General features: G+C 41.2%; 2 protein-coding genes across 9 annotated transcripts in view; one reads left to right on the forward strand and one right to left on the reverse strand.

Moving 5' to 3' along the window:
- MTFR1 (mitochondrial fission regulator 1) overlaps positions 1-10,870 on the forward strand; it is a 38,211-nt gene extending 27,341 nt beyond the window's left edge. For all 5 annotated transcript variants that reach the window (XM_032804094.2, XM_032804097.1, XM_075063060.1 and 2 more), the window contains 4 exons: positions 3,517-3,758; positions 6,235-6,481; positions 6,676-6,844; positions 8,850-10,870. In XM_032804094.2, coding sequence (XP_032659985.1) covers positions 3,517-3,758; positions 6,235-6,481; positions 6,676-6,844; positions 8,850-8,909 — 718 coding nt within the window. In that variant the 3' untranslated portion in view covers positions 8,910-10,870. The remainder of the gene's footprint in view (positions 1-3,516; positions 3,759-6,234; positions 6,482-6,675; positions 6,845-8,849) is intronic.
- Positions 10,871-20,694: 9,824 nt separating this feature from the next.
- Positions 20,695-23,179, reverse strand: part of PDE7A (phosphodiesterase 7A) — a 165,710-nt gene continuing 163,225 nt past the window's right edge. For 3 of the 4 annotated variants that reach the window (XM_032804105.2, XM_032804106.2, XM_032804103.2), the window contains one exon: positions 20,695-22,447. In XM_032804105.2, coding sequence (XP_032659996.1) covers positions 22,236-22,447 — 212 coding nt within the window. In that variant the 3' untranslated portion in view covers positions 20,695-22,235. The remainder of the gene's footprint in view (positions 22,448-23,179) is intronic. The other variant, XM_032804104.2, reaches the window with a different exon arrangement.

The raw sequence follows: 23,179 nt of genomic DNA on the forward strand, positions 1-23,179 counted from the left end.
ATTTGGGGAGACCTTGCAAAGGATCATCATGTAAAGTGGTCTTATCCTTCAGCTCAGAAGTTGATAGTTGGACAGCAACCCGTGAGTTTACAAGGTAGCTCTAAAAATTACTTCGTTAGGTAGGGTCTTAAATTTGGCTTGTTACTTGTATGTGTGAAATATTTAACATTAATTACAGTAATGTCCAGTAGATGCTTTCAAACACTCTGTAAAGGCAATCCCTGGTCCAAGAAGCCCACATAAGATATTTATTTGCAATATCTACTTCTCATAAAATTCTTAACAAGTTGTCCATTATGCAGGCTTACTATGCCTATGTAAATACATATACATGCTTATAGAGGATGAGATCAACTTTATCTACACTGTCAAAAATAGATCTATTAACATCCTTGCACGTCGTTTTGTTCCCCATACACTGAATGCTATAGTCACATTTCAGACCTGTAATTTTCAAGTGGTAAATTCCAAATGTTCTACTGAAACAAATATATTTCAATAAACTTACTGTGCATCAAAGTACCTATAATATAAAACCCCTTTACAACAATATTTTAATAAGCTTTTTTAAAAAACAAATCAATTTGAAGTATTATTGAATGTCTTTCATTTAATCTGTGTGACTAAACTGCTGTTAAATCATGCCACTGAATTTTTGAATTAAGTCAGCGCTGAAGGAAGTAAAATAACTTGGCAATAATAGCCCCAGGCCAGACAATGAGATTTATCACCTACGCACACTGAAATGTTGACTCTTAACAAGATATTTTATCAGTATGGATTAATTATGTCGAATAAATACTTCACATTCCAGTTGTACATAGCTAGTGTTCAACTGTTCTTTTGCGATACAAAATGAAGCTTTAAAAGCTGTGGGGGGAACCCAGGGGACAGGGTAAATCCAAGTTGCTACCCAGGATTAATGGTTCCAGGAACCCTATGAAAATCCTGCATTCTGTCCTGGGAGAATACAGTATTTATTTATTTTAATTTGCATTACCTTAAAAATAAGAACAGTCCAAAACTATTAACGTAAAATGTGCAATCTGGTGGTCCCCAGTTCAAAAGTCAAAGTAATAATATTAAATAGGCAGGAACTGGGTCTTGCAGATGGCTGGTAATAGGATTTGAAACCTCACCACATCTAGGTCACCAGTTCAGATGCTGAATGAAAAGAGGAGTGTTTTGTCTTAGTACAGCTCTGGGTGGACAGACATCCATGAATCCAAAAAAACTGCACCTGCTCCAGTCTAGGCAGTATGTCTTCTGTGGATGTTGTTTCCATTGCTGTCAATACAGCACTTCTCGATAGTGATAAACATACAAATATACTATGAATTACAGATATTGCAATAAACAGCAATTGGAGATTCTTTTGTCTGCAGTTAATTTACTTTTCTATGAAGGATGGACTAGCTGCAAAGCCTGAAACTTCTACCTTGTTTGCCTGTTATCCCTGGGTGAAGTTCTATGGCCTGTTAGGCAGGAGGTAAGATCCTAATGGGCCCCTTTTAGCCTTAAAAGACCCTATGAATCTCATGTGTAGGTTCTCTCCATTTAAATAGGAGCAAGTGCTGCAGATGTATTGGTTGGGCAGCCAGTACTACTATAAGAGCACAATCGAAACCATGATTAAACTAGGGCCGTGCATTATGTAACTTAAAGCACATTCTGCAGATGAGATATTTCCAAAAGTCATATTTCTATTCAAAATTCTTGCCTCCATGTTTGACCTAGCAGTGCCACAGAAACTCAATATCCTGATATGCTTGAGGAATTGTAAGAATTCAAGTGGGAGTTAGTTAAATATATGGGCATTTCTTCAGCAGCTAAAGTATCTTAGTTCATGCTTGTAATTCTCTATCTCAGTAATTAGCATTAGTTGTATTACTGCCTTGAACAACATTTCTGGTACTTTGGTATCTAGCTTTCCTGCTTATTTGATAACTTCAGATCTTGAAACTTCCTATATTTTAATATCACAGTGTTAAAATATTCTGGATTTCTTTGGCAGGTATAAGATGGGATGCAGCAAACGTAGCCCGTGTTTTCATTCCTTTACTGGTTACATGCCATGAAGGCAGAGACTCATAAAAATTTTTTTTAGTGCATGAGGCTTCTCTTCTCCCCTGTTCTTATTACGATACATGATTCTCCTACTAAACAGCTTTTATAACATTAAACTTTGCTGCAAAACTTCATGCCCCTTGACAATTTGAGAACAAGAAACTGAAGAATCCTATCAAACTAGGGTTGTCCATGCAGCAGACAGCATAGGTGGAAAGTGGACTTTGTAGACCATGGAAAGCTGTTCCATCTCAAAAGGGAACAAATTGCATACAAAAGAATTCTCAGAGATGGAAAAAATTTAAAATTGTCAGTGGTGGGCAAGTTTTTAAAGAAGCTTCATTCCAACATCAAAGCAAATAAATGTGAAAACTTAGAAGTAACTGCTGGCACAAGCCAGTCAGAGGAAAAACAGATTGGAGCTAGAAAAATCAGTATTTATACCTATAGAGTTTCAGATTGTCTTGCCAAGAGCTGAGTAATAGACTACATGAAACTATTTTATGCACTGAATGTCAAAAACCCTATTATCTCTAACTTTTTAGTCTAACCCGTGGCGCTGCTAAAATTTGGCTTGTTTGTAATTTAACACTTCAAATTTAACTGAAAGTATTTTAAGTATGGTTTTTCATCTTAAATTATTGTGCAGTATGTTAGTTCTGCAATATCAGGTTGTAAACACTGCAGGGGAATGTGTGTAAATTCCATTGGAAAGCTTTTTAATCACACAAAGCTTTTATAAAACAGGTCTCACTTGGTTTATTAATAAAAGTTTACTTTTACCAAACCTTAATTTTGGGCCTAACTTAACTTGATAGTGTCCCTTTTAATAGTAGTATTTACTATTTTGTTAGGCCGATTCTCATACTAATTACTTTGATTATAAGCCCTTCCTGATATCTAGCCTGAATCTTGCCTTAGCTTAAATGTTTGTTCTCTTAATCACACTATTAAACCAAAGGTGGAATGTGTTCATATCAAGCTCTTTGTCGCTTATATAACTTGTATACCATAATTACCAGTAAATAAATGGCTGTAGTGCTACTAGGCTCTCAGTGTTTCTGAGGCAGCATTCCCAAGCGCCCCCCTCTGCCCCCAAAAAACAACAAAAAACAAAACAAAACCCTAAAACTTAAAACCAATGCCACTTCAACTTTAGGTTTTAGGGATCTATGAGTCAGATTCTGCCAGATGTTACTTGCAAGTATTCCATTGTGGGAAGAGGGAGATAAAAATACCAGACTTCTGAAGCAGGTAAGAAGATGGTTTACCTAAGGGTTTTTTGGTTCCTTCTTAAAAGGCCCAAAGTAAGTAGTTTGGTTTTAAGATCAGTTCTTAATGTTTGGCTCAATGCTTGCACTTAACTATTTTGCTCTCTCCTCTTAGCTGCTTGATAGAAGCACTTAATACAGACCAGCCCCATGTGACAATTGTGTTGCTTTGTTACAGATCAGAAGTCTGGTCAAAATCAGCTCCACCTCTTCCACATGAACCATATTGCTCTGGAAGACCACCAAGTAGACAAGTATCCTTACCAAACCTATTACAAGAAGAGCCAGCCCCCAAGGTTGTGGTGACCAAGAATGATGAAGCTCTGCAAAAAATCAGTGCTTTAGAAAATGAACTTGCCAGTTTAAGGGCACAAATAGCCAAAATTGTAATCTTGCAAGAACAGCAAAATCTGCCAGCAGGTATTAAAATCTGTCTGACTTTCATATCAAATTAGCTAAAGGGAATCTGCTCCTTTAAAACTGATTGACCAACGTGTAGGTATAATGAAGTCAGTTTTGTGAGATGTTGCAGGATTGAAAGTGAAGTTTATAGGGTTGTAAGAAGTGTTAGCACCAAATTTCATTTATAGTGGTTGTACAGAGCCTCAGTGAGGCTTGATTCCAGGACATCTCTGCTGTCTCACTGTGAAACTACAGTACAAAGTAAACTTGCAGGTGATAGGCAAAAGGCTCTTTTAAAAAAAAAAAAAAATTCCATCTGGAGTTGTGGGATGGAAATTGAAAGCTGTGAGAGGAAAACTGTGTGCCCTTTACCAGCCCAGCTGTACATGAATGGGGTTATTCATATGCAGTAATGAACTGCTGTGGAAACCTAAAACTTGGATTGACCATGAGCCATAGTCATGTTACCTGACTTCCGTTGTAAACAGCAAATGGTGTTTTTCACCACTGAGTCATAGCTGATAGACATGTGCTTAATGTGTAGTGGTGTGATGGCAACTCCCGAAAACTTGCCTGACTGGGGGTCTAAATTTATCTATTAAATATCAAATAGATGAGACTTCAGTTATTCACTACCCTAACCTTTTGCAGATCAAGTTTAGTATTAACTCCTCCTTCTGCCTAGACTTCACGTTATTTTCACTTAACACATTCAAGTGGGTTGGTACAGTATACTAACAGGGACCACACAGATGTTTCTCCAATAGTAGAGGGGGACCAAGAACTCCAGATTCTTTTATTTCTTCAAATGTTTGTGCAGAGTGTCTTGAGTTCTGAATTCTGTAGATAATTAGCATTTAATAGGGTTTCTAGAACAAAGCTTGGCACAAAGATGAATGAAACCAAAGGCATAATATAACTGTAAGTATTATAAGGATACTTAAGTCCCACAGAGTATCAGTAGGTATCAGTAATGATATGTCATGAGGTCTAGTGTCACCGAGATACTAATTATGCTTTTGGAATATAATACATAGCAGGTGTGTGGGAAAGCTGGGAATAGATATACTGATTCTTTCTTAGGCTTTAACCATTATATCATGAATGCTGGCTGTCCTGAAGAGGTTGTAGTTCAGTATCCAAATCTGTGAGTGAATAGGGAAATAATATGACCACTATATGTGTCATTAACTCAGTGCACTGAAATAGTCTGAAAGATAATTGTTCCATTCCTCCTTTTGAAAGCAAGAGTAGCTTGAAATTAACACACTTCTAAACATACCAAATTGCGAAAATGCTAATAATGACCTAAATAGCAAATGTCCTTGATTAATATTTTTTCTAGGTGTGATTTTTTCCTTCTGTTCGTTAGAAGGCTTTCAAGCTAGATTTCAGTTTAAATAGTTCCTTTACCTCCCTCTTCTGGTAGAATATGGCAACTGCTTTAAATATGTCAACGTTATACATCTGTCTGTCCCAGATAGTTGGTTTGGTTCACTTTTAAGATTAATTAAGGGTGGGTAGGTGAAGATTTTTGTTAAATAAAAATATGGTCCCAATTTGCATGAGCAGAGTCAGTGACTTCAATTCCATAGTCGTCTTTTAGAAACAAAATATTTGTGAAGTTCTCTCTGCCAGGACCAGTGTAATATCTTTGGAGACTCCTGTGATACTGACTTAATATTCAACTAAAGTGGTGCAAGAAGCTTTAATTTAAGATTTTTGTTACAAACTAATTGGTTCAGACAGTTGCCAGATTCTGCTCTTGAGGCTTAGGAAGGCTTTAAAGAAAAACATGGGTGGTAACAGAAACAAGGTGAAGACTTTTTAACTGGGATTCACACAACTTTTTGAACTCTGCCATTCAAGTTTAAGAATCTCACGTGAGAAGTCCTTCATTTCTGAAAATAATTAGCACGAATAACTACTGCTTATATAGGGGTTGTGACTACAGTCAATAAGCAATTTCATTTAGAATCTCGTCTTGACAAATGACAAAGTATAATTGGAATTTTTACTTGGGATGCATTCATTGCTGTTGTCTGGCCAAACTATTGTTAATGTGTGTAATTATTTCTAAACAACGCTCTCTTCCAGGCACAGTGGCTGCCTTAAGAATGTAACTTTGCCTTTCAAACTATCTCCAAGCCTCTCGAAATACTGATAGACCCCAAAAGGAGGCAGAGTTGGTGAAAACAGGTCCTGGTGTTGAACAAGTTTTGTAGGTTTGCCATGGATGTACATCTGCTGTTAGTATCTGAACTAGGAACTGAACATCCTTTTGGAACAGTAATTAGCTGAGGTGGTTTTAATGCTGTCATTTTTAGGTGGTTTAGGACTTAAACTGGGCAGTAGGCTTGTGACAAGAACCTTCTGAGGAAAAAATAAATTGATATGCAGTAAATCTGTTCCTTTTCAGAACACTTGATATATCAAGCTTTCTTTAAAAGGGCATTTAGTTCTTACTGGGAATGAATGTCTTGGTATGTTTTAGCTGGATTAAGCCCTACTGCATCAGCTCCTGCACCAGCGCCGCCACCACCACCACCTCCTCCACCGCCTCTTCCACCTTCTGGGGTGCATCGGAGTATGTCTGCTATTGATCTCATTAAAGAGCGGAAAGGCAAGAAAATAAATGCCGGACAGACTTTGATAGATAATGGTCCAAAGAAGCCTGAAATACCAAACATGCTAGAGATCCTCAAAGACATGAACAGTGTCAAACTGCGCACAGTGAAAAGGTGAGTACACAATAACTTGTGTAGTTTGATTAATGCACAGTGTAAAGCCTTACTCAGTTGTTTTCATGGAGAAACATTTGAATTTTGGACTGTTGCTGATCTAGCATTTGAAAGGCAACACAGGAATGCAAAGATGCTCTAACTTCATTCTAAAGACTTGCTGTGTGACTGTTAATTTCCCTTTCCCTTTGAAGACCAGCAGAAGGCACAAAATGCAAATCACCTGATCCAACTGATCCTGTAGCACTAATAGCTGAAGCTCTCAAAAAGAAATTTGCTTATCGATACAGAAGTGATAACCAAAGTGAAACTGAAAAACAGATTCCAGAGTCTGAAACAAAGGCAACGTCTGAAATGATGCTGGTGAGTATTGAAATTCTTGACACATCACAGGGTTCAGTCCTATATACATTGAAGCCAATGTAAATTTCTCTTCAAAAACCTTAGATGGCTGTCAGACCAGCTCCATCTCCACAAAACCCCAATAAGCATTCACAGGTGTGCCACAAATTGCAACATAGACATGGGTAATGTAGCCAATTCTCATTCTTTTGTATTATAAATCTCAGAGTATTTGTGTATCTAGGAGCTAGGACTTTATATGACAGAATCACTTTTTTATTTTTTTTTTAAATGAAAGTCTTGAGCCCTCATAGTTGTAGAGAGAATCCATAAAATATCAACCATAAGGATTCACATCAAAGGCAACCTGAAATGTTTGTATGCTTTTTCTGTTTGTAGCAAGCAGCAACCATGAGTCTTGTGGCACCTTAAAGACTAACAGATGTATTGGAGCATAAGCTTTCGTGGGCGAATACCCACTTTGTCAGACGCATACTATTCTGTTTGTGTGTGTTTAAATGACTTTGGGGCCTGACTCCTGATCTTTGAATGCTTAGTGTTGGCAATACTGCACATGCCTATTGGGAATAGGTAGACAATTTAATGAGAATCCAGAAAGCTTGACCTGTTCATCAGCAGTGCTGGGGAATGGGGAGACTGTTGTCATTCAAAGCACTGCAGGGGGCAAGTTTATCTAGGGCTTCTGCTGACCAGGTAAACCATGAGCATGCTAGCAAGGTTTTATTGCATCACTAAGACTTCAAAAGGCAACCAGGTTCCATTTTAAAAATAAATAAATTAAACATGGTGCTGGGAAAACTCAATAAGTTGGGTTTAAAAATGATTGAAATAAAAGGGTTTTTCTCCCATGATGAGTTTCAAGTCGTGCATGCAATGCGTCTGTCAGTATTTCTAGTTACAACACTTAGAGTAGGAATCCTTTCATGTTTTCCCCGTTTTTTATTCCCGTGAAATCCAGTTTTGCTGGGCAGTAAACGTTGCCTGTAGTCTGGTAAACAGTGACTGAGCATTGTGGGCCAGAAAAGAATAAGTGATCAATCTCTTGCACTTCACTCAGCTTGAAAAACAAAAATGAAAACAAATAGCAAAAGAGGCCGAAAGCATAATAACCTTACTCACACAGCTGGTTGTGTTCTGGGTCTGACTGGGGAAGAACTAGATTACCAACCATAAGCATTCAAAAATCAGGTGACTTAAAAAATCCCAACCTTTATTATTTTGTTTTCTGGCTTGAGTTTTTGGGGTGCATTCAGGTAACGTTTGCAGGTTCTTTTCTACAACCATGAGGGCTATATTTTTTTGTAACAAGGGCTGAGATTCTTACTTGATTACTTGCCTCCAGGAGCTGGGGATTTTAAGAGAACAAATCTCACAAGACTTGAGAGAAAATCATGAGTTAATATTTGGCTTGTGGCATGGAATGTTCATTATTACTTCCACTTTGTGGTCCATCTTTTGTTGGGGCAAGGGACTTGATTGGATAGTAAACATCAGAGGCTAATGGAACTGGAGAGTTGCTGGAAGCCTTTGACAGAGAATATTGTGGTGGTGACAAATACTAGTTGTGGTCTAATAACATTGTTAACCTTGGGCAGCCTTTCCCCGCCTCCAAGTCTGGTCCTCACATTTTATTATATGTGGTTTACAGAGGACTTGGAACAGATGAGATTGTTAGCACTGATGGCAAGAGTGCCTTTGTGGATGCTGTGGTGCAGAAAAAGTCTCAGTCAGCAGACTTGTTCTGGGAGCGGAGTCATCTGGTTAATCTGAGTAACTTCACTCGGTTCCTGATATATGTTTCGCCTGTGAGACAATTTCTAGTTACTTTGTGAGTAAGATTCATCTACATCAAATCCAGTTTGCATCCATGGCAGCAAGAGAAAGCAGACAAATGATGGGTGGCCTCTGCTTGAGTTCCCGGAGCACTTATGAATTTGGATTATAAAATGATGCAACAATTTCCAGGATGTGTACATATTGTAACATACATGTTTTTCCATTTCAGTTTGGACCACACATGCTGAAGCCCACAGGAAAAATGAAGACTTTAATTGAAAAATCTTAACTACTCTTATATCGCTACAAGAGATTATCCAGCTACTTTTATTAGAAATCAATGTTATGTAGTAAGTGTCTCTTGGTATTTAGTGTCTTCCTACAAAACAAACAAACAAACAAACAAAAATACTGACCTAAAATTATTAAAATCATAGTGCCTTTGTTTTACATGTTGAATTCTAGAGTACTTGTCCCTATGTGACTTTTAACAAGAAGGTTGAGTTGAGAGACAGTACAAGTTTTTAAACCTATAAATTTTAAAATCTAGCTTTCAATACCTAAAATACTAAGACTTTTTGGTGGTGGTTTTAACACTAATTTATCTGTACACATGGTTTTGTATGCATGACTGACAGTCTTCAGACAGTTTGTGTAACTGATAATAATGGGAATGAAGTACTGTCAAGTTACTGTCAGTCATTTTACTTCTCATGTAATACCTGATGTAACAAGTTTCTTGCACTGCAGCATTTAGTTTGAGACTAGCAACTTCTGTTCCAAATGAGATCTCATTAGTATAACACAGCTTTGGCTGGTTTTAGCCTGAAAAGCATAAACAGCTCATGCAAGGGTATGTTTAGTTAATAATGATGGAGAAACAGATAATCTCTAATAAGCTTCATTGATTTTACTTGTTACAAAGCTGAGTGGTATGGAATAGAGCATTTCAGAAATAGCAAGATTTCTCAAATGAGACTGCCCTTCTCTCAATGCAGAATGTTCCATTCCCCCCCCCCTCCTTTGCCCCCCAATATATATATATAGCGCCTTAAAGGTGAACCTGATCATCTTGAGCAACTGGCCACAGCTAGCTTCAGGTTCAGTTCTCTGTCAAAAGGTAGACCAGTGTGTATGAAATAGGGTAGAACAGCAGTGTAGATTAAAATACTTCAGACAGAATGTCAGGGTATGTGTCTGAGTGAGCAAATGTGGAAGTCTGGGAAGTTACAGTAGTAGAGATGAGAAGAAATGGAGTGCTTATAAATGAACTGTAGGGTGTTTGTCAGGAAAATCTTACTGCTTTCGGAGGCCATGATCTCAGTTGCAGCTGTGGAGTGCTTGACACACAAGAGATGTCTTTACCCTCTACACAGTTAATGGGGAGGTCTTTTGCTGGGGTTAGCCCTCAGCGTAAAGCAGAAGAGACTGAATGGTACCTTATTTGTGCAAACTGCCCATGGCCCCAAGGTAATATTTCAGCGACTAGGGATATCCTGACTACAATCCCTGCACTAGCTCCAGGGAAGCACAGGTGTAGGAGATCCTAGACAGGCTGTCACTTGAGGATCACCTGGGGAAATCCTCTAGGCACCTTTTCAAGCTTTGTCTTGCCTTATCAGCACCAAGGTGGATCATCAGGGGGAAACAATGAGTCTTTTTGTATGCAAATACACTTCAGTTTTCCCAAGTGTTGGAAAAATTGGGTAGAAAACATTCTGGCATTCACAGGACTGACAAGCAGGAACACAACAGAACTAGCTTGGCTACATATCAAGTAAACTGACAGCAAGTTTCTTTTGAATGTGGATAAATACAAGTAGAGAACTGGGTCAGCAATCTCATTCTGAAGGAACAGTTGGCTACTGGAGTTGTGATGCAAGTGCTTGTTTGGAAACTTCTTTTTTTTTTTCCTTCAACTACTGGAAATGTGCAGCATTTTCCATCCACCTTAAGTTATTGACGATGATGTGTAAAGCATGCTAGTCAGTATTAACAAATTGAGATTTAAATGGTATGATCAACAAGGGCTTTATTTCTGATGTAATACTTGAAAGTGCTGTATTTACAAAGCTGTTAAAAGTTAAAAAAAATGGATAAATGTTTTAACTAAAAATTCCTCTTTCTTTGCTCTTCTAAATACTTTGAACAGTATTTTTTTCCAAAGTCACTTTGCTTGGTCTCCAAAGAGTTATTTGTATCTAGTGCTATACTGAGATGTACAAAATAGAAAAAACAAAATGCTGACTTTACTTTGGCAGTGTCTGTCTTGATCACCTGTGCATTAGTTGGCTGCCTTTGAGGGGAAAATGGTCAGTTGAAAACAAATTCAGAAGTGGTAGAGATCTGAAGGGAGTCTAGTTGCATCCTCCTAAGATATTTAAAAGTATCCAGCTCCAGTATGGCACTTTACTCCTATGTCACAGGATTAGTGTATGTTATGGAAAACTGCTACTCCTGCACAGCAGCATGGTGGAAATAGGGAAAAGCAGTGTATTTTAATTTAAGGTGAAGGTGCTTGCTCTGTTCAAGCAGTGGAAGCAAGTGAGCAAAGGATACTTCATTTTTACTTTTGGTGCATAAGTACGGATTCTTCCAGACTTCCTTCCTCTTTAGTTATGTAGAGGAGTTCAGAGATCCGTTTCTCAAAAACATTGATTAGCATTTCCTTCCCCTCCTCCACAAGACTTTTCTTCCAGACCCCTCATACTTATCAGTAACCATGCTTTCAGGTGGGTTAGCCTGTTTTTCCTTGTCTTCACATATGTAGAGGTTTGCAAGTCAGTAAGTTCCAACCAATGATATACAATCCAAGGTACCTTTCAGTGGATCATTCTATCTCCACTTCCATCCAGCACTTCTGTCCCTGGAACTCACAAAACCCCTGTGTGTTTTGGTACCTAAACTCGGTGCCTAAATTTTTGCTGAAAAAGTTCTTAAGTGCTTAATTTTTTTTCCCTCTGGGCATGTGCACTGGTGCCTCATTCTAGGCAGCCAGACACTTATGCCCTGGCACGATCCACAAAGCAGGAAAGATAAACATTCATCTGCAGGGCCCAATCCAGAAGGCATGCTCGTAAGGCTACCTAGCAGTTCAGGGCCCATTCAGACTGTGGGAGGACGTGCTTGTGAGCCCAGTATTAGATCACTCCCGCAGGACGTGCTTGTGAGCCCAGTATTAGATCACTCCCTGATAGGAGGGAGCTATGGGGAAAAGAAGGATTTGAACAGTTATTGCCAACCTCTCCAGAAAGTGTGCAAATGATTGGGTTATTCTGATGTAAGTCTTCCTCCTCCTCTCCTGTTGAAACTATCTAGGGTGTATAAAGTCATGGGTCCAGAGAGAGAAGAGAATGAGTAAAGCTGGTGGTTAGGATGCTCCCAGTGGGTGACCCAGGAGCCAGTTCCCCTATTCCAGTGAGTATGTATTTATACACAGTGGAACAGCTTCAAGCAGAGATTTGAGGAAGACCCATTGCAGACTAGGTCATTCTCAAATGGTTAGGGCACTGAGAGGTGAAAGACCCCTGCTCAGATCTTTTCTCCCTCTGCAAGCAGGCATCAACCCAGGCCCTGCACATACAGAGGGAGTGCTTTGACAAGTAGATTAAGTTAAGGTGGGCAGCAATCCTCCTTATTTCCACACCCCACAATCCCAAAAAATGTGCCTGACTCCAGGAGCGGGGCAGGGAAACACAGCTCTAGTCAACATCTCCCATTGAGTAGTTTAGGCAGGCAGCTGCCTATTGTGGTGGCTTCCAGGTGTCTAACCTAGACTTTAGGAATCTCAGTGTTTTTCTAGGTGCCTACAAGCTAGGCACTGTAATGCCTATTTCCTATTATGAAGCTAGTCCATACTGTTAACCTTGTATTTTGCTTCCTCACACCCACCAAAATCAGGTTAATATTTACCTTCATATTGCACTGCCTATAGAAACAGTATCTTAAGGTTTGTAACATAATTCCCACCTTACTAATTTCATAACCCATGAGAATCAAATTACAGCTGAAATATCTCATTTGACAATCACAATTTATTAAACCTCTAGCATGTGTAACTAAGTAACACAAAGTTTACAAAAGGGCATTTAAATGTTTTGCACTTGTAATGCACAGAGACAAGGCTTAGGGGTCAAAACTGAACTCTGAACCTTCCCTTCCACCAAACAAGTCAGTTAACTTGTTTGTTTAGATTAGTTAACTGAGGGCTATCATTGAAAATCCCTGCCTAAAATTTTTAAGTACTGGAAGCTGTCCTTCCACTACATGGAAGGCTGGACTTGAGCTTTCAGAGGAAGCTACAGGTGCCCCTACTCCTGAACCGTAACTCATGGTTTCTCTGCAATCAAATATAAGGTGCTATTTTTCACACACCCATCTACAACTGAGGAAGGTGCATAATAGAGGAAGTCACTTGCCAATGGTCAAAGAGCACATGGGTTCTATGCATGGAGTCAAACACAAAACTAAGCCTAGACTTGTATTCCCTGCTTTACATCCTTCCCCCTCACACACTGATACATATGCAAGTGTGACAGTCAGAGCCAAGCGTTCTTAAGTAGGAGTGTTCAAATTAAGGAAATTCACTGTGGACCTCACCATACAGAGATATGCCTTATATCTAAAGCTTGGATTTAGCTCTACGTGCAATTTTTCCACAGCTTAGGGGCAACTAGATCGAGTGATTGGGGTTAGCCCAGCAGTTCTCAAACTGTGGTTTGGGACCCCAGAGTGGATTGTGACCCCATTTTAATGGGGTTGCTGGGATGATCATTAGACTTTCTGGGGTCCAGGCTTCAGCAGCAGGGCTCAGATTACAGTGCCTCCCCCAGCCCAGGGCTGAACCCCTTGCACTTTGTCTCACTCCTTCCTCCCTTAGGGTGCCACGGCTTGCCACCACACCCAGGGTCATATAGTAATTTTTGTTGTCAGAAGTGGGTTGCAGGTCAATGAAGTATGAGAATCATTGGTTTAGCCCATTGGGGAGTTCGGAATCAAGGTTTTGTTTGGGCCTGTTTCCAGTTGCAAATGGGTAAAGGACTACACTCCTAGAGTTGGAAAAAAGCTTCCCTTAGTAGGTTCCAGCACTAACAACTTAACGGGGGGAGAGATTGGAAAGTAACTGTCTTGGGATAAAAACTGAACAGAGGATTCAGAAAGGGGAACTGAGGTACTGAGTGTTGTAGCACTTAGTTACCTTTTTGGCACCTATTACCATTCACATCCTTGAGTTAACACCCAGGTTCTTTATAAATGCATGGGGAGAGCTGGGCTGCTAAGAATGGGGTTCACAAAAGCAAGCCTGCTGAGCAAGGAGCCGCCTAAGCCAAATACTAGGAAATGCCAAGGAGAGGGGTGTAGCCTAAGACTCACCACTCAAAGGGATTTAGAAGCACAAGTCTTGGCAACAGGGAGCAACCTCCCTCCACTTGGTATTCAGAGCCATGAACCCTCTATGGGAGTTAAGTAGGTAAACTGTCCCCCTCACTCACTCACCATGTGGGAGACCCAGGTTGAAGTTCCCCCCCTACTGTGCACTGCAGAGAATGGATTAGAACTTGGGTCTCTCACTTCATTGTCCAGTAACTAGGGTACTGGCAGAGAAGTATTCTGGGCTCACACTGGTCAGTGAAACTGTTCCACTGTGTATAAATAACTATTCATTGAATCAGCTGAGCACCCTAACCACCAGTTACTCTGAATATTCATTGGGCCAGAGACCAAAGTATATGCAGTGGGATACCTCCAACAGGAGACACAACCAGCTCCAGAATACCCCAGAGCCCAGGAGTCAGGGCACTCTCCTGGAAGGTAGGAGACACTATGCCACATCAGACATGGAGGGAATTTGAACCTCAGTCTTCAGCCTCTTAGCATGCTAATCACTGTGATAAAAGTTAAGGCAGAATGCACCACCTCCTCCAGAATCTTTTGTGCTGGTTTGTGTGTGCTCTAAGCATACCTTCCAGATCAGGCCATGAATGCAAGAGAGGAAGGGACAGAGACAAAAGGTTGCCTGTAACTGAAAGTTCTTTGAGATGTGTGGTCTCTCTGTTTCACCGAAGGCTATGCACCAGCTCCATGTGCAGAGTCAGAGCTTTTCAAAGTAGTAGCGTTCGTTGGTGCATGCATGTGCCCTTGCATTGCCTCGTGTTTTCACATGAGACAAAGGGTAGGGTGGACTGACCACATCTTCAGGTCCTTCTCCACTGGAGATCTACCAGATCTGCAGCAGAGAGGAAGGACGTTGGAATTGGAATACAGATAGGGACCACATGTCTTGAAGAACCTCCAGTTACAGGTAAGTAACCTCCCCTGCTTCTTTGAGTGATGGTCCTCATTGTGAATTTCATTGAGGGGTGCAAGGAAGATGATGGAACTGTGGGAGAACTGCTACGCCAAACAGAATCATGCACTAGAGCATAATGAGCAGAAAAGGTGTATACTGAACTCCACATGGCCTTTTTACATATGTCCACTAGGGACTCGTCATGAAACACCATGGTACTTAATTCCTGCACTCTCGTGGAATGGTCCTAGATCCCATCTGGTGGGAACCATCCTAATAGTTGACAGCAGAGCATAATGGGCCCTGAGGCCCACTTTGAGATTCTCTGGGTGGGGATGGCCTGTTCTTTAATTCTCTCTGCTATAGTCTGGTAACTAATAGTCTGGCAGACTTCTGCAAGAGCTTCCTCCTTTGTAGGTAAAGGGTCAGGATCCTATGGAAAATGAGGGAGTGAAACTGCCTTTCCTCATTCAATGCATGTTGTTTAGGAAAGGAAGTTGGCAAATGTATGGGTTAGTTGAAGTGGAAGCAAGAAAAAACACTTTCAGTAGAAATGGGATGGAAACGCAGCAAAACTTTATCCTTATGAAATGTGGTGAAAGGGAGGTTTGCCTTCCTGGCTCCCAGTTCGTCAACCCTCCTTGCAGAGGTGATAGCCACCAGGAAGGTGACTTTTATGGAAAGAAGAGAAAGGGAGCAGGAGGCCAGGGGTTCAGAAAGGGAGAGGTCAGTCATGACATAAGGACTAGACTGAGGTCCCACTGAGGAGCAACAGGTTGAATGGGCCTTCCAGAGTTCGTCAGTTAAAGGGTGGGTAAAAACTGAGAGAGTGAAGAGCGTCCACAGCCACAGTGTGTACCCTGATGGAGTTGAGAGCAAGTCAAGAGGCCTTCAGATCTCCAGCCCTCCTGAGCAGGAACTTGCATCAGGACCACGGATGGGAGTTCAACAATTCTGTCTTCCATAGCATCTGCTAAACCTGAAGTCTCCCTACCTCTTTGCTTCTCCATCCAATGCAAAATGTTGCCTTTTCTGCTCCAAGGGAGGAAAGAGTTACAATTCATTGGGAGATGCCCTGATAACACCAAAGCCCCATATATTGCTATATGCTTACCCACCTCTACCTCTGATTCTCAAAACCTTACTCAAACTGTGACAAGTAAGAACGACGATTATCCTCGTAGCACTCTCCTGGCCAAGATAAGTGTGTACTCAAACCTCCTTCTGGCAGTGTCTCTCTGAGTTCATCTCAGGAAGGATCTCCTATCACAGAACTCTGAGACCCTGATCCATCCCAACCCCCTTTTCCTGAACCTGAGCGCATGGTTCCTAGATGATTCTCGAGGATGGAGCTAACCTGTTTGGATAAGATCCAGTCAGTTCTCCTATCAGGAAACCTGGTACTTGCAAAACTTAACTTCAAAAGGCGAAATGTTTCAGTTTCTGGTGTTCTCGTCACTATTCTCAAGCATCAGATATTCTGCTCTCCAAAATCCTATACTTACCTGTCTAATTTGAAGATGAGGTCTATCAATGAGCTCAGTCAGAGTACGTTTGGCTGCTATCACAGCCTTCCACTCATCTATTGATAGCATCTCAGTTTTTGCACATCCCACTAGGCTCCAAATTCTTTGAAGGCTTTCACAACTTGTTTTCCCTGTATGGCTCCAGCCACCCAGTGGGACCTTAATTTGATTTTCAGTTGGCCTAAGGAAACCTTCATTTGAACCAATGGCTGCCTGTTTTCTCCTCCACTTCTCCCTTAGACTTGATTCTATACAGCTATCACTTCAGCTTGAAAAGTGACAGACCCTGCCATTAACTACCTTCTATAAAAGACAAGATTACACTGTGTCCCCATCCTCGCTTCCTCCCCAAGGTGTCTCTGTAATTCCATATTAATCAAGAGATCCATCTACAAGTGCTTTACTCAAAGCCTCAAGCCTCCAGAGAGGAGGCCAGCCTACATACACTAGAGTCAGAAGGACTTTCACCATGTACCTTTACAGAACTAAGACCTTCCAGGCCTCTCCTAGATTATTTGTATCATTTGCAGAGAGGATGATGGGACAACCCAGTTCCACTCAAAGGCTGTCAAAGAGGGTTTGAGGTTGCATTTTACCCTGTTACAAATCTGCTGGGATATAGCCCTCCTTACAGAATAACAGTGCACTCCATTAGAACCTAGTCCGTATCTGTAGCTCTATTGAAAGACAATCCCATAACAAAAATCTGTAGGACTGCAACTTGGTCTTTCATCCTTACCTTTGCCAAGCATTACACCATCTTACCTGCTTCCAGGGATGATACTACTTTTGGCAGTCCTTTGAACAGTCAAACCTCCTCACTGAGTTACTGCCTGGGAGTCTCCTATAGTGGAGAACCCATAGGAACATATACTCAGAAAGGTTACTTGCCTTACAGTAATTTGAGTTCTTTGAGGTGCTTTGTCCCTATGGGTGTTCCACCTCCCTGCCCTCTTTCCCCGTTGCTGTGGAGGCTCTACTTTGTGGTCAAAAAGGAACTGAGTGGTGGTGGGTCCATGTGCCTCCTTACATGCCCAGATTGGAGGCACAACGTGCTGCTGTGTCTGCAGGCCCGCAGAAACTGCTCTGCATTCTCTGGTAGAGAGTACATGGGTGTGCATGCAAACTATGGTGGAGCATCCGTAGGGACAAAACATGTTGAAGAGATCAAGTTACTGTAAGGTAAGTAAACTTTCCTTCCTTTGAATCGCTCAGTGTTGTGTCTCACTTTCAAATAGCTTTTTTGCAAGCACCTTTTAACTCTAATGACTAATCAACAGTGGGCAGAAACAATGTGAAGGTGAGATTTCAGTGCACATTTTCAGAGACCTCCAGGGGAAAAATAGACCTTCCTTAGGTTAAAAAAATACTCTCCCCCTTCCCTTTTTAATCATGACGTAAACAGCAATGCCATTAAAAAATTCTCTTCAGGTCACTTAATGTTGAAAATCAGTGGTTCCTAAACTTTACTGGTTCATATACCACCTTCCTAAAAATTGGTATTTAAAGTACCACATGCAAATTTCACTTAGTGAACATTTACTTCAAGCCTAACAGGCTTAACTGAAGTATTTATGGACTCTATAGTAAAATAAATGCCTAAGGAAACCTAAAATGTTCAATTATTAACTAAGGGTGGCCAGAAAACAAGAATCCATTTTGCAAAAAACTTGAGGTTTTGACGTTTGTTTTCAGTCTGATGCAGAATAAAACGGAGACCCTTTGAGGTTTTTCGTTGAAAAACATAGACCCCACCCAGTAATAACCATAGCCCAGTCGTTAGAGCACTCAGCGGAGATGTGGGAGACCCATGTTCAAGTCTCTGATCTAAATCAGGCAGAGCAGGAACTTAAACCTGAGTCTCCTGCATATCTGTGGTAAGTGCCCTAACCACTGGGTTATTGGATATTCTGGGGTAGGAATATATTCATTCTGGAATTTCTGATCAATTCCACTGTGAACCCAAGAAACCTTCCCAATGGAAGTTTCATATCCTCAAAATTTTCATTTAGACAAGTCATCATTTTCCAACTAAAAACATTTCAAAAAGTTTCTGACCAGCTCTAATTATAACATCTGTTTTAAACATCTCTGGTTTTTAGACAGCACATCACAAAGGAACATGATGAATCAGCCATTATTATGTCTTTCACATTACTCAAATTACAAGAAACTATTAAATATGTCATAAATGACATGGTGATATATTTTAGTATGTGCCACCGAACTATATTCCATGGCCCAACTTTAACCTGTCTAAAGTACATTCCAAGTTTCCAGTAATTCTTATCTGGATTGTTGTTGAACACAAGCCACAGTTCATTTTGCTTCCTGTTTACAAAATGTAAATCAGTGGTGTCCAATCTTTTTATGCCCAAGATCACTTTTTGAATTTAAGGGCAAACCAGGATCTACCCCACCCCTTTCCCAAAGCCCCACCCCACTCACTCCATCCCTCTCGCTCTGTCACTTGCTCTCTCCCACCCTCACTTTCACTGGGCTGGGGTAGGGGTTTGGGAGGGGGTGTGGGCTCTGGGCTGGGGCTGAGAGGTTTGCAGTGTGGGAGGGGGCAGGGGGTTGGAGTGCAGGAGGGGGTATGGGGTGCAAGCTCAGGGAGAGATTTTGGATGCAGGAAGGGGCTCTGGGTTGGAGCAGAGTGTTGGGGTACAGGAGGGGGTGCAAGACGTGGGCTCTGGGAGGGAGTCTGGGTGCAGGAGGGGGCTCTGGGCTGGGGCAGAGTGTTGAGGTGCAGGAGGGGGTACAGAGTGCTGGCTCTGGTGGGGGGTCAGGGCTGGGGCTTGGGGTGCAGGAGGGGGCTCTGGGCTGAGCAGAGTGTTGGGGTGCAGGAGGAGGTACAGGGTGCTGGCTCCAGGAGGGAGCTCAAGGCTGGGGGTTGGGATGCGGCCTCCTGCTGGGCAGCACTTACCTCCAGCGGCTCCCGGTTAGTGGCGCAGCAAGGCTAACGCAGGCTCCCTGCCTACCCCGGCCCCACGCCGCTCCTGGAAGGAGCCAATGAGCCCCTGCGGCCCCTGTGGGAGGTAGGCAGTGCATGGCTTCACGCACTGCCCCGCTCTGCAAGCACTGCCCCCGCAGCTCCCATTGGCCACAGCTCCACACCAGTGGCATAGCCAGGTGGAGGGAACAGGGGGAGCAATAAAGGAAAAAAAAAGACGCCACCTGCTGCCACGCTTTTACTCACTCAGTGGTGCTCCAGGTCTTTGGCAGCCAGCCCTTCACTTGCTCCGGGTGTCTTTGGCAGCACTGAAGGGCCTGGCACCGATCTGCCACCAAAGACCCAGAGCGACTGAAGGTCCCGCCACCAAAGTGCCACCGAAGACCCGGAGCGCTGCCAGCTGAGTAAAATAAAAGTGCCGCAGTGGGTGGTGCCTTTTTTTTTAAATCACTTCCCCGGGTGAGTAAAAAGGTGCCAAGAAATTGACAAGCTGCCACTTGTGCTCAGTGAGGGAGCGGCCACTCTCCCCCTAGCTACGCTACTGCTTCCGGGAGTGGCGGGGGCCGGGGCAGGCAGGGATCCTGTCTTAGCGCCTGCCCCACTGCGGCATCAGAGATTGCGATCGACTGACAGATCCTCTAGGATTGAGCAGTCGTTCGCGATCAACCAGTTGGTGAGGACTGCTTTAAATCAAACAAAATTTTGAGTAGCAACTGGAGAAAATGAAGTGCCACTAACAAGAAGTTGGTGTGGGTGGTTGGATGAGAGAGAGGGATGGGGTGGGGTGGGGTCTATTGGGGGTTTGTTATTTAGACAAAAGGAAATCTTTAATGATTTCATTAAATGCCATCAATAGCATGTCCCACATCCTTAGTGGATGATACTGTAATCAATCCCTGAAAGACTGGTGGTGTGGGATCTGGCAGGAGGGTTGGTTAAGGCTTTACATTAGTAACAGTGGTTCTAGAATTCAAGACCTGTGCATGTTCTTCCCCAGACCAAGGGAGCATACAAATGGACAGTGATTTTCGGGAAATTTAACAAAATGTGGAGAATTTGAAGGGATAACAAGCCACTTTTAACCTAGAGGGAGACGAACACACAAGTCAGGATCATTTTTAAGTGAGCTCTAATTCTAACTGCAGGCAAAAGTTGCAGAAGTGAGTAAATTTGACAATTTGCAGGACAAACATTTAAAAATACATATAATGGGGTTAAAATAAGGTTTTATAATGGAAGTTAATTGCAAGCTTAACTACTTCTCCATAATAATAGACTCAGTTTATAACTTAAATGTACAAGAGCATAATGTGAAAAGTTATTTTTTATTCATCAAAAGTTAAGAGCAACAAGCACATATTAAAATGAGTATGGTAAAGCCTTTACAAGTGGCTTTACACTGAAGCTCTCTCCCAAAAATGGCTGTTGCAACAAACTGTAAACAGAATTAATAAACAGTCTTTTACAGAAATAACACAGGAAATACAAACGAACTAAAAGAAAGCACCGGTTTCTCTTAAACTCTAACAGTTGTGCTTACTGTACTTAAAACAATGTAAAACAAATTACAAAAATGGAATGTTTGAAGTTTAAAATTAGTCCTTAAATTTTGTCCTTAAAAACATTTCTCCTTTTCACATCAAAAACCCATAAGTGGGTAATGTTTCAGTAGAGGGAGGAATAAGTAAACAATGCACTTTTTTCAATTAAAAACAAATTTGGTCACTTAGCTTTGTGCATAGTTTAAGGCATCTGTAGCAATTTGTTACAGTTCCCCCCAATGTGGCTGTTCATTACACTGTCACATTCTAAAAGAATAAATAAAAAATGTTGCAGTTGAAACCCTTCCCACTCCCTCCCCACATAACCCCAAACATTCTCACACCCACACGTACATACACACTGCAGCGAAAGGGGCATTTGTACCCTTGTTCGGAAGGACACAGTTCCCATCCCACTTTATTTCAGACTGGCAAATACCCTGAGTTGAATATGATGTTTATAGACATTCTATCTTTTTCTTGCATATGCAGTTCAAATGTACAATAGTGAAAACAACATGCAACATTTTCACTGCAGAATTGCAACACAGTTAGGGACAATGTTCCCCCCCTCCCACTCTGCAAATTCAGAAGCATTTTCAAAAACTGCATTCCCATACAGCACTGGAGTAAAGCTTGGCTGTGCTCTATGATGAAAGCTCAGTTCCCAGTGCACAAACAAAATAATGACAAATGGAGTCTTTTCTGGCATCCAAAGGAAAAAAAGCGGCAGTTTCAGATTTGACCTTATCTTTTCTTTTGCTAAAAGAAAACCCAAAGTTAGAGGTTCTTTCACAGCCATGCGTAAAGATAAGTCTAGAACCAATAGTTTCAGAGAACATTTGTAAACATCAAGTCTTGCCAGAGGCAGCAGAGGATGGGCACTTCACATTTCCATATTTTAAACAAGGACTGAGTGGAAGGTGCGCTTTGAACATGTTTATGTCAGACTTGCTAAACCCCAGGAACATGGAATAGTTCATCTCAAGTCTTAGTTCTGAAGACCTTATTTCAAACTTTTTAAAAAAAACCCTCGTGGCACCTTGTATTGTTCCTTCAAGATTCAGTCACTGCTGTGCTTTGCATATTCAAGGTTCCAAACAAAAGCCAACTGAGGCATATGCATATTGCTCTATGTTCCAATCTTGTAAATAAAAATTGGGTTCAAGTGATCTGTAAAGGAAAACTTGGAAATAAATAATGCTGGCATCATTTACACTGAACCTTGAGCAGTCATAAGTTTTTCCTCAAACCCCATTGTGCAGATACCTACATGAGAGGCAATTTTGTCATGCAGATTCTGGGGTCAGGACAATCGAGTTTCCTGAGGTAATACGTCTGAGTCCATTTCCTCAAATGCAGGATCAGTATCATCACCACTGCTTGACTGTTCTCTTTGCAGTCCCTTCCAACTAGCTTTATTCAGTCCCAGATGACCAAGCATCGTCTGTGATAACCTGGTATTTGAAAACCGGGCCCACTCTGAAAATAATGGCTCCACTAAGTAGGTCATAAAACCTTTAAAGAAGAAAGCTTTAGATTAAAAACAGGAAAGAATATGCATTTTTAAGGTAAAGGTTTTAAAGGGTTTAGGAAGTGCTATAAAAGTAACAATGCATTAGCAACTCTTCTCCAACTTATACGTAAAAATGGTCTTTCAATATTTCTAACACTATGGCACTTGATTAAAATATAGAAGTGTAATCCATAGAAATGTTACAGGTTTGACAGTCAAAAGAATAGCATAATATCGTATTAAGAAGTAGCTGATTTGAATCTCATTTGTTCCTGTCATAAACAGATTGTTAAGGGTTAATGTCTCTTTCACCTGGAAAGGGTTAACAAACAGGGAACACCTGACCAGAGGACCAATCAGGAGACAAGATACTTTCAACCCTGGGTGGAGGGAAGTTTGGGTGTGGGTCCTTTGTTCTGTGTTTTGTTTTGTTTTTTTCTCTTGGGGATATGAGAGGGACCAGACATTACTACAGGCTCTTTAAAGTTTTGTTCAAATAGTAAGTAGAACAGGCGATTTAGGCTTTTTAATTGTTTATTTTACTCTATTTGCACATGTGGATCTGACTGGTTAACTTTTATATGTGTAGTTGCTGGGAATATTTTGATTTGTATTGGTACTGGAGGAAGGGTTTCTTCCTTTGTCTGTAAACTATAGGACCCTGTAATATTTACATCTTGAAGTTACAGAGATAATTCTTTACTTTTTCCTTTCTTTTATTAAAAGATTTCTTT

Source organism: Chelonoidis abingdonii, chromosome 2 (assembly GCF_003597395.2).
Source record: "Chelonoidis abingdonii isolate Lonesome George chromosome 2, CheloAbing_2.0, whole genome shotgun sequence".
NCBI classification, from domain to species: Eukaryota; Metazoa; Chordata; order Testudines; family Testudinidae; genus Chelonoidis; species Chelonoidis abingdonii.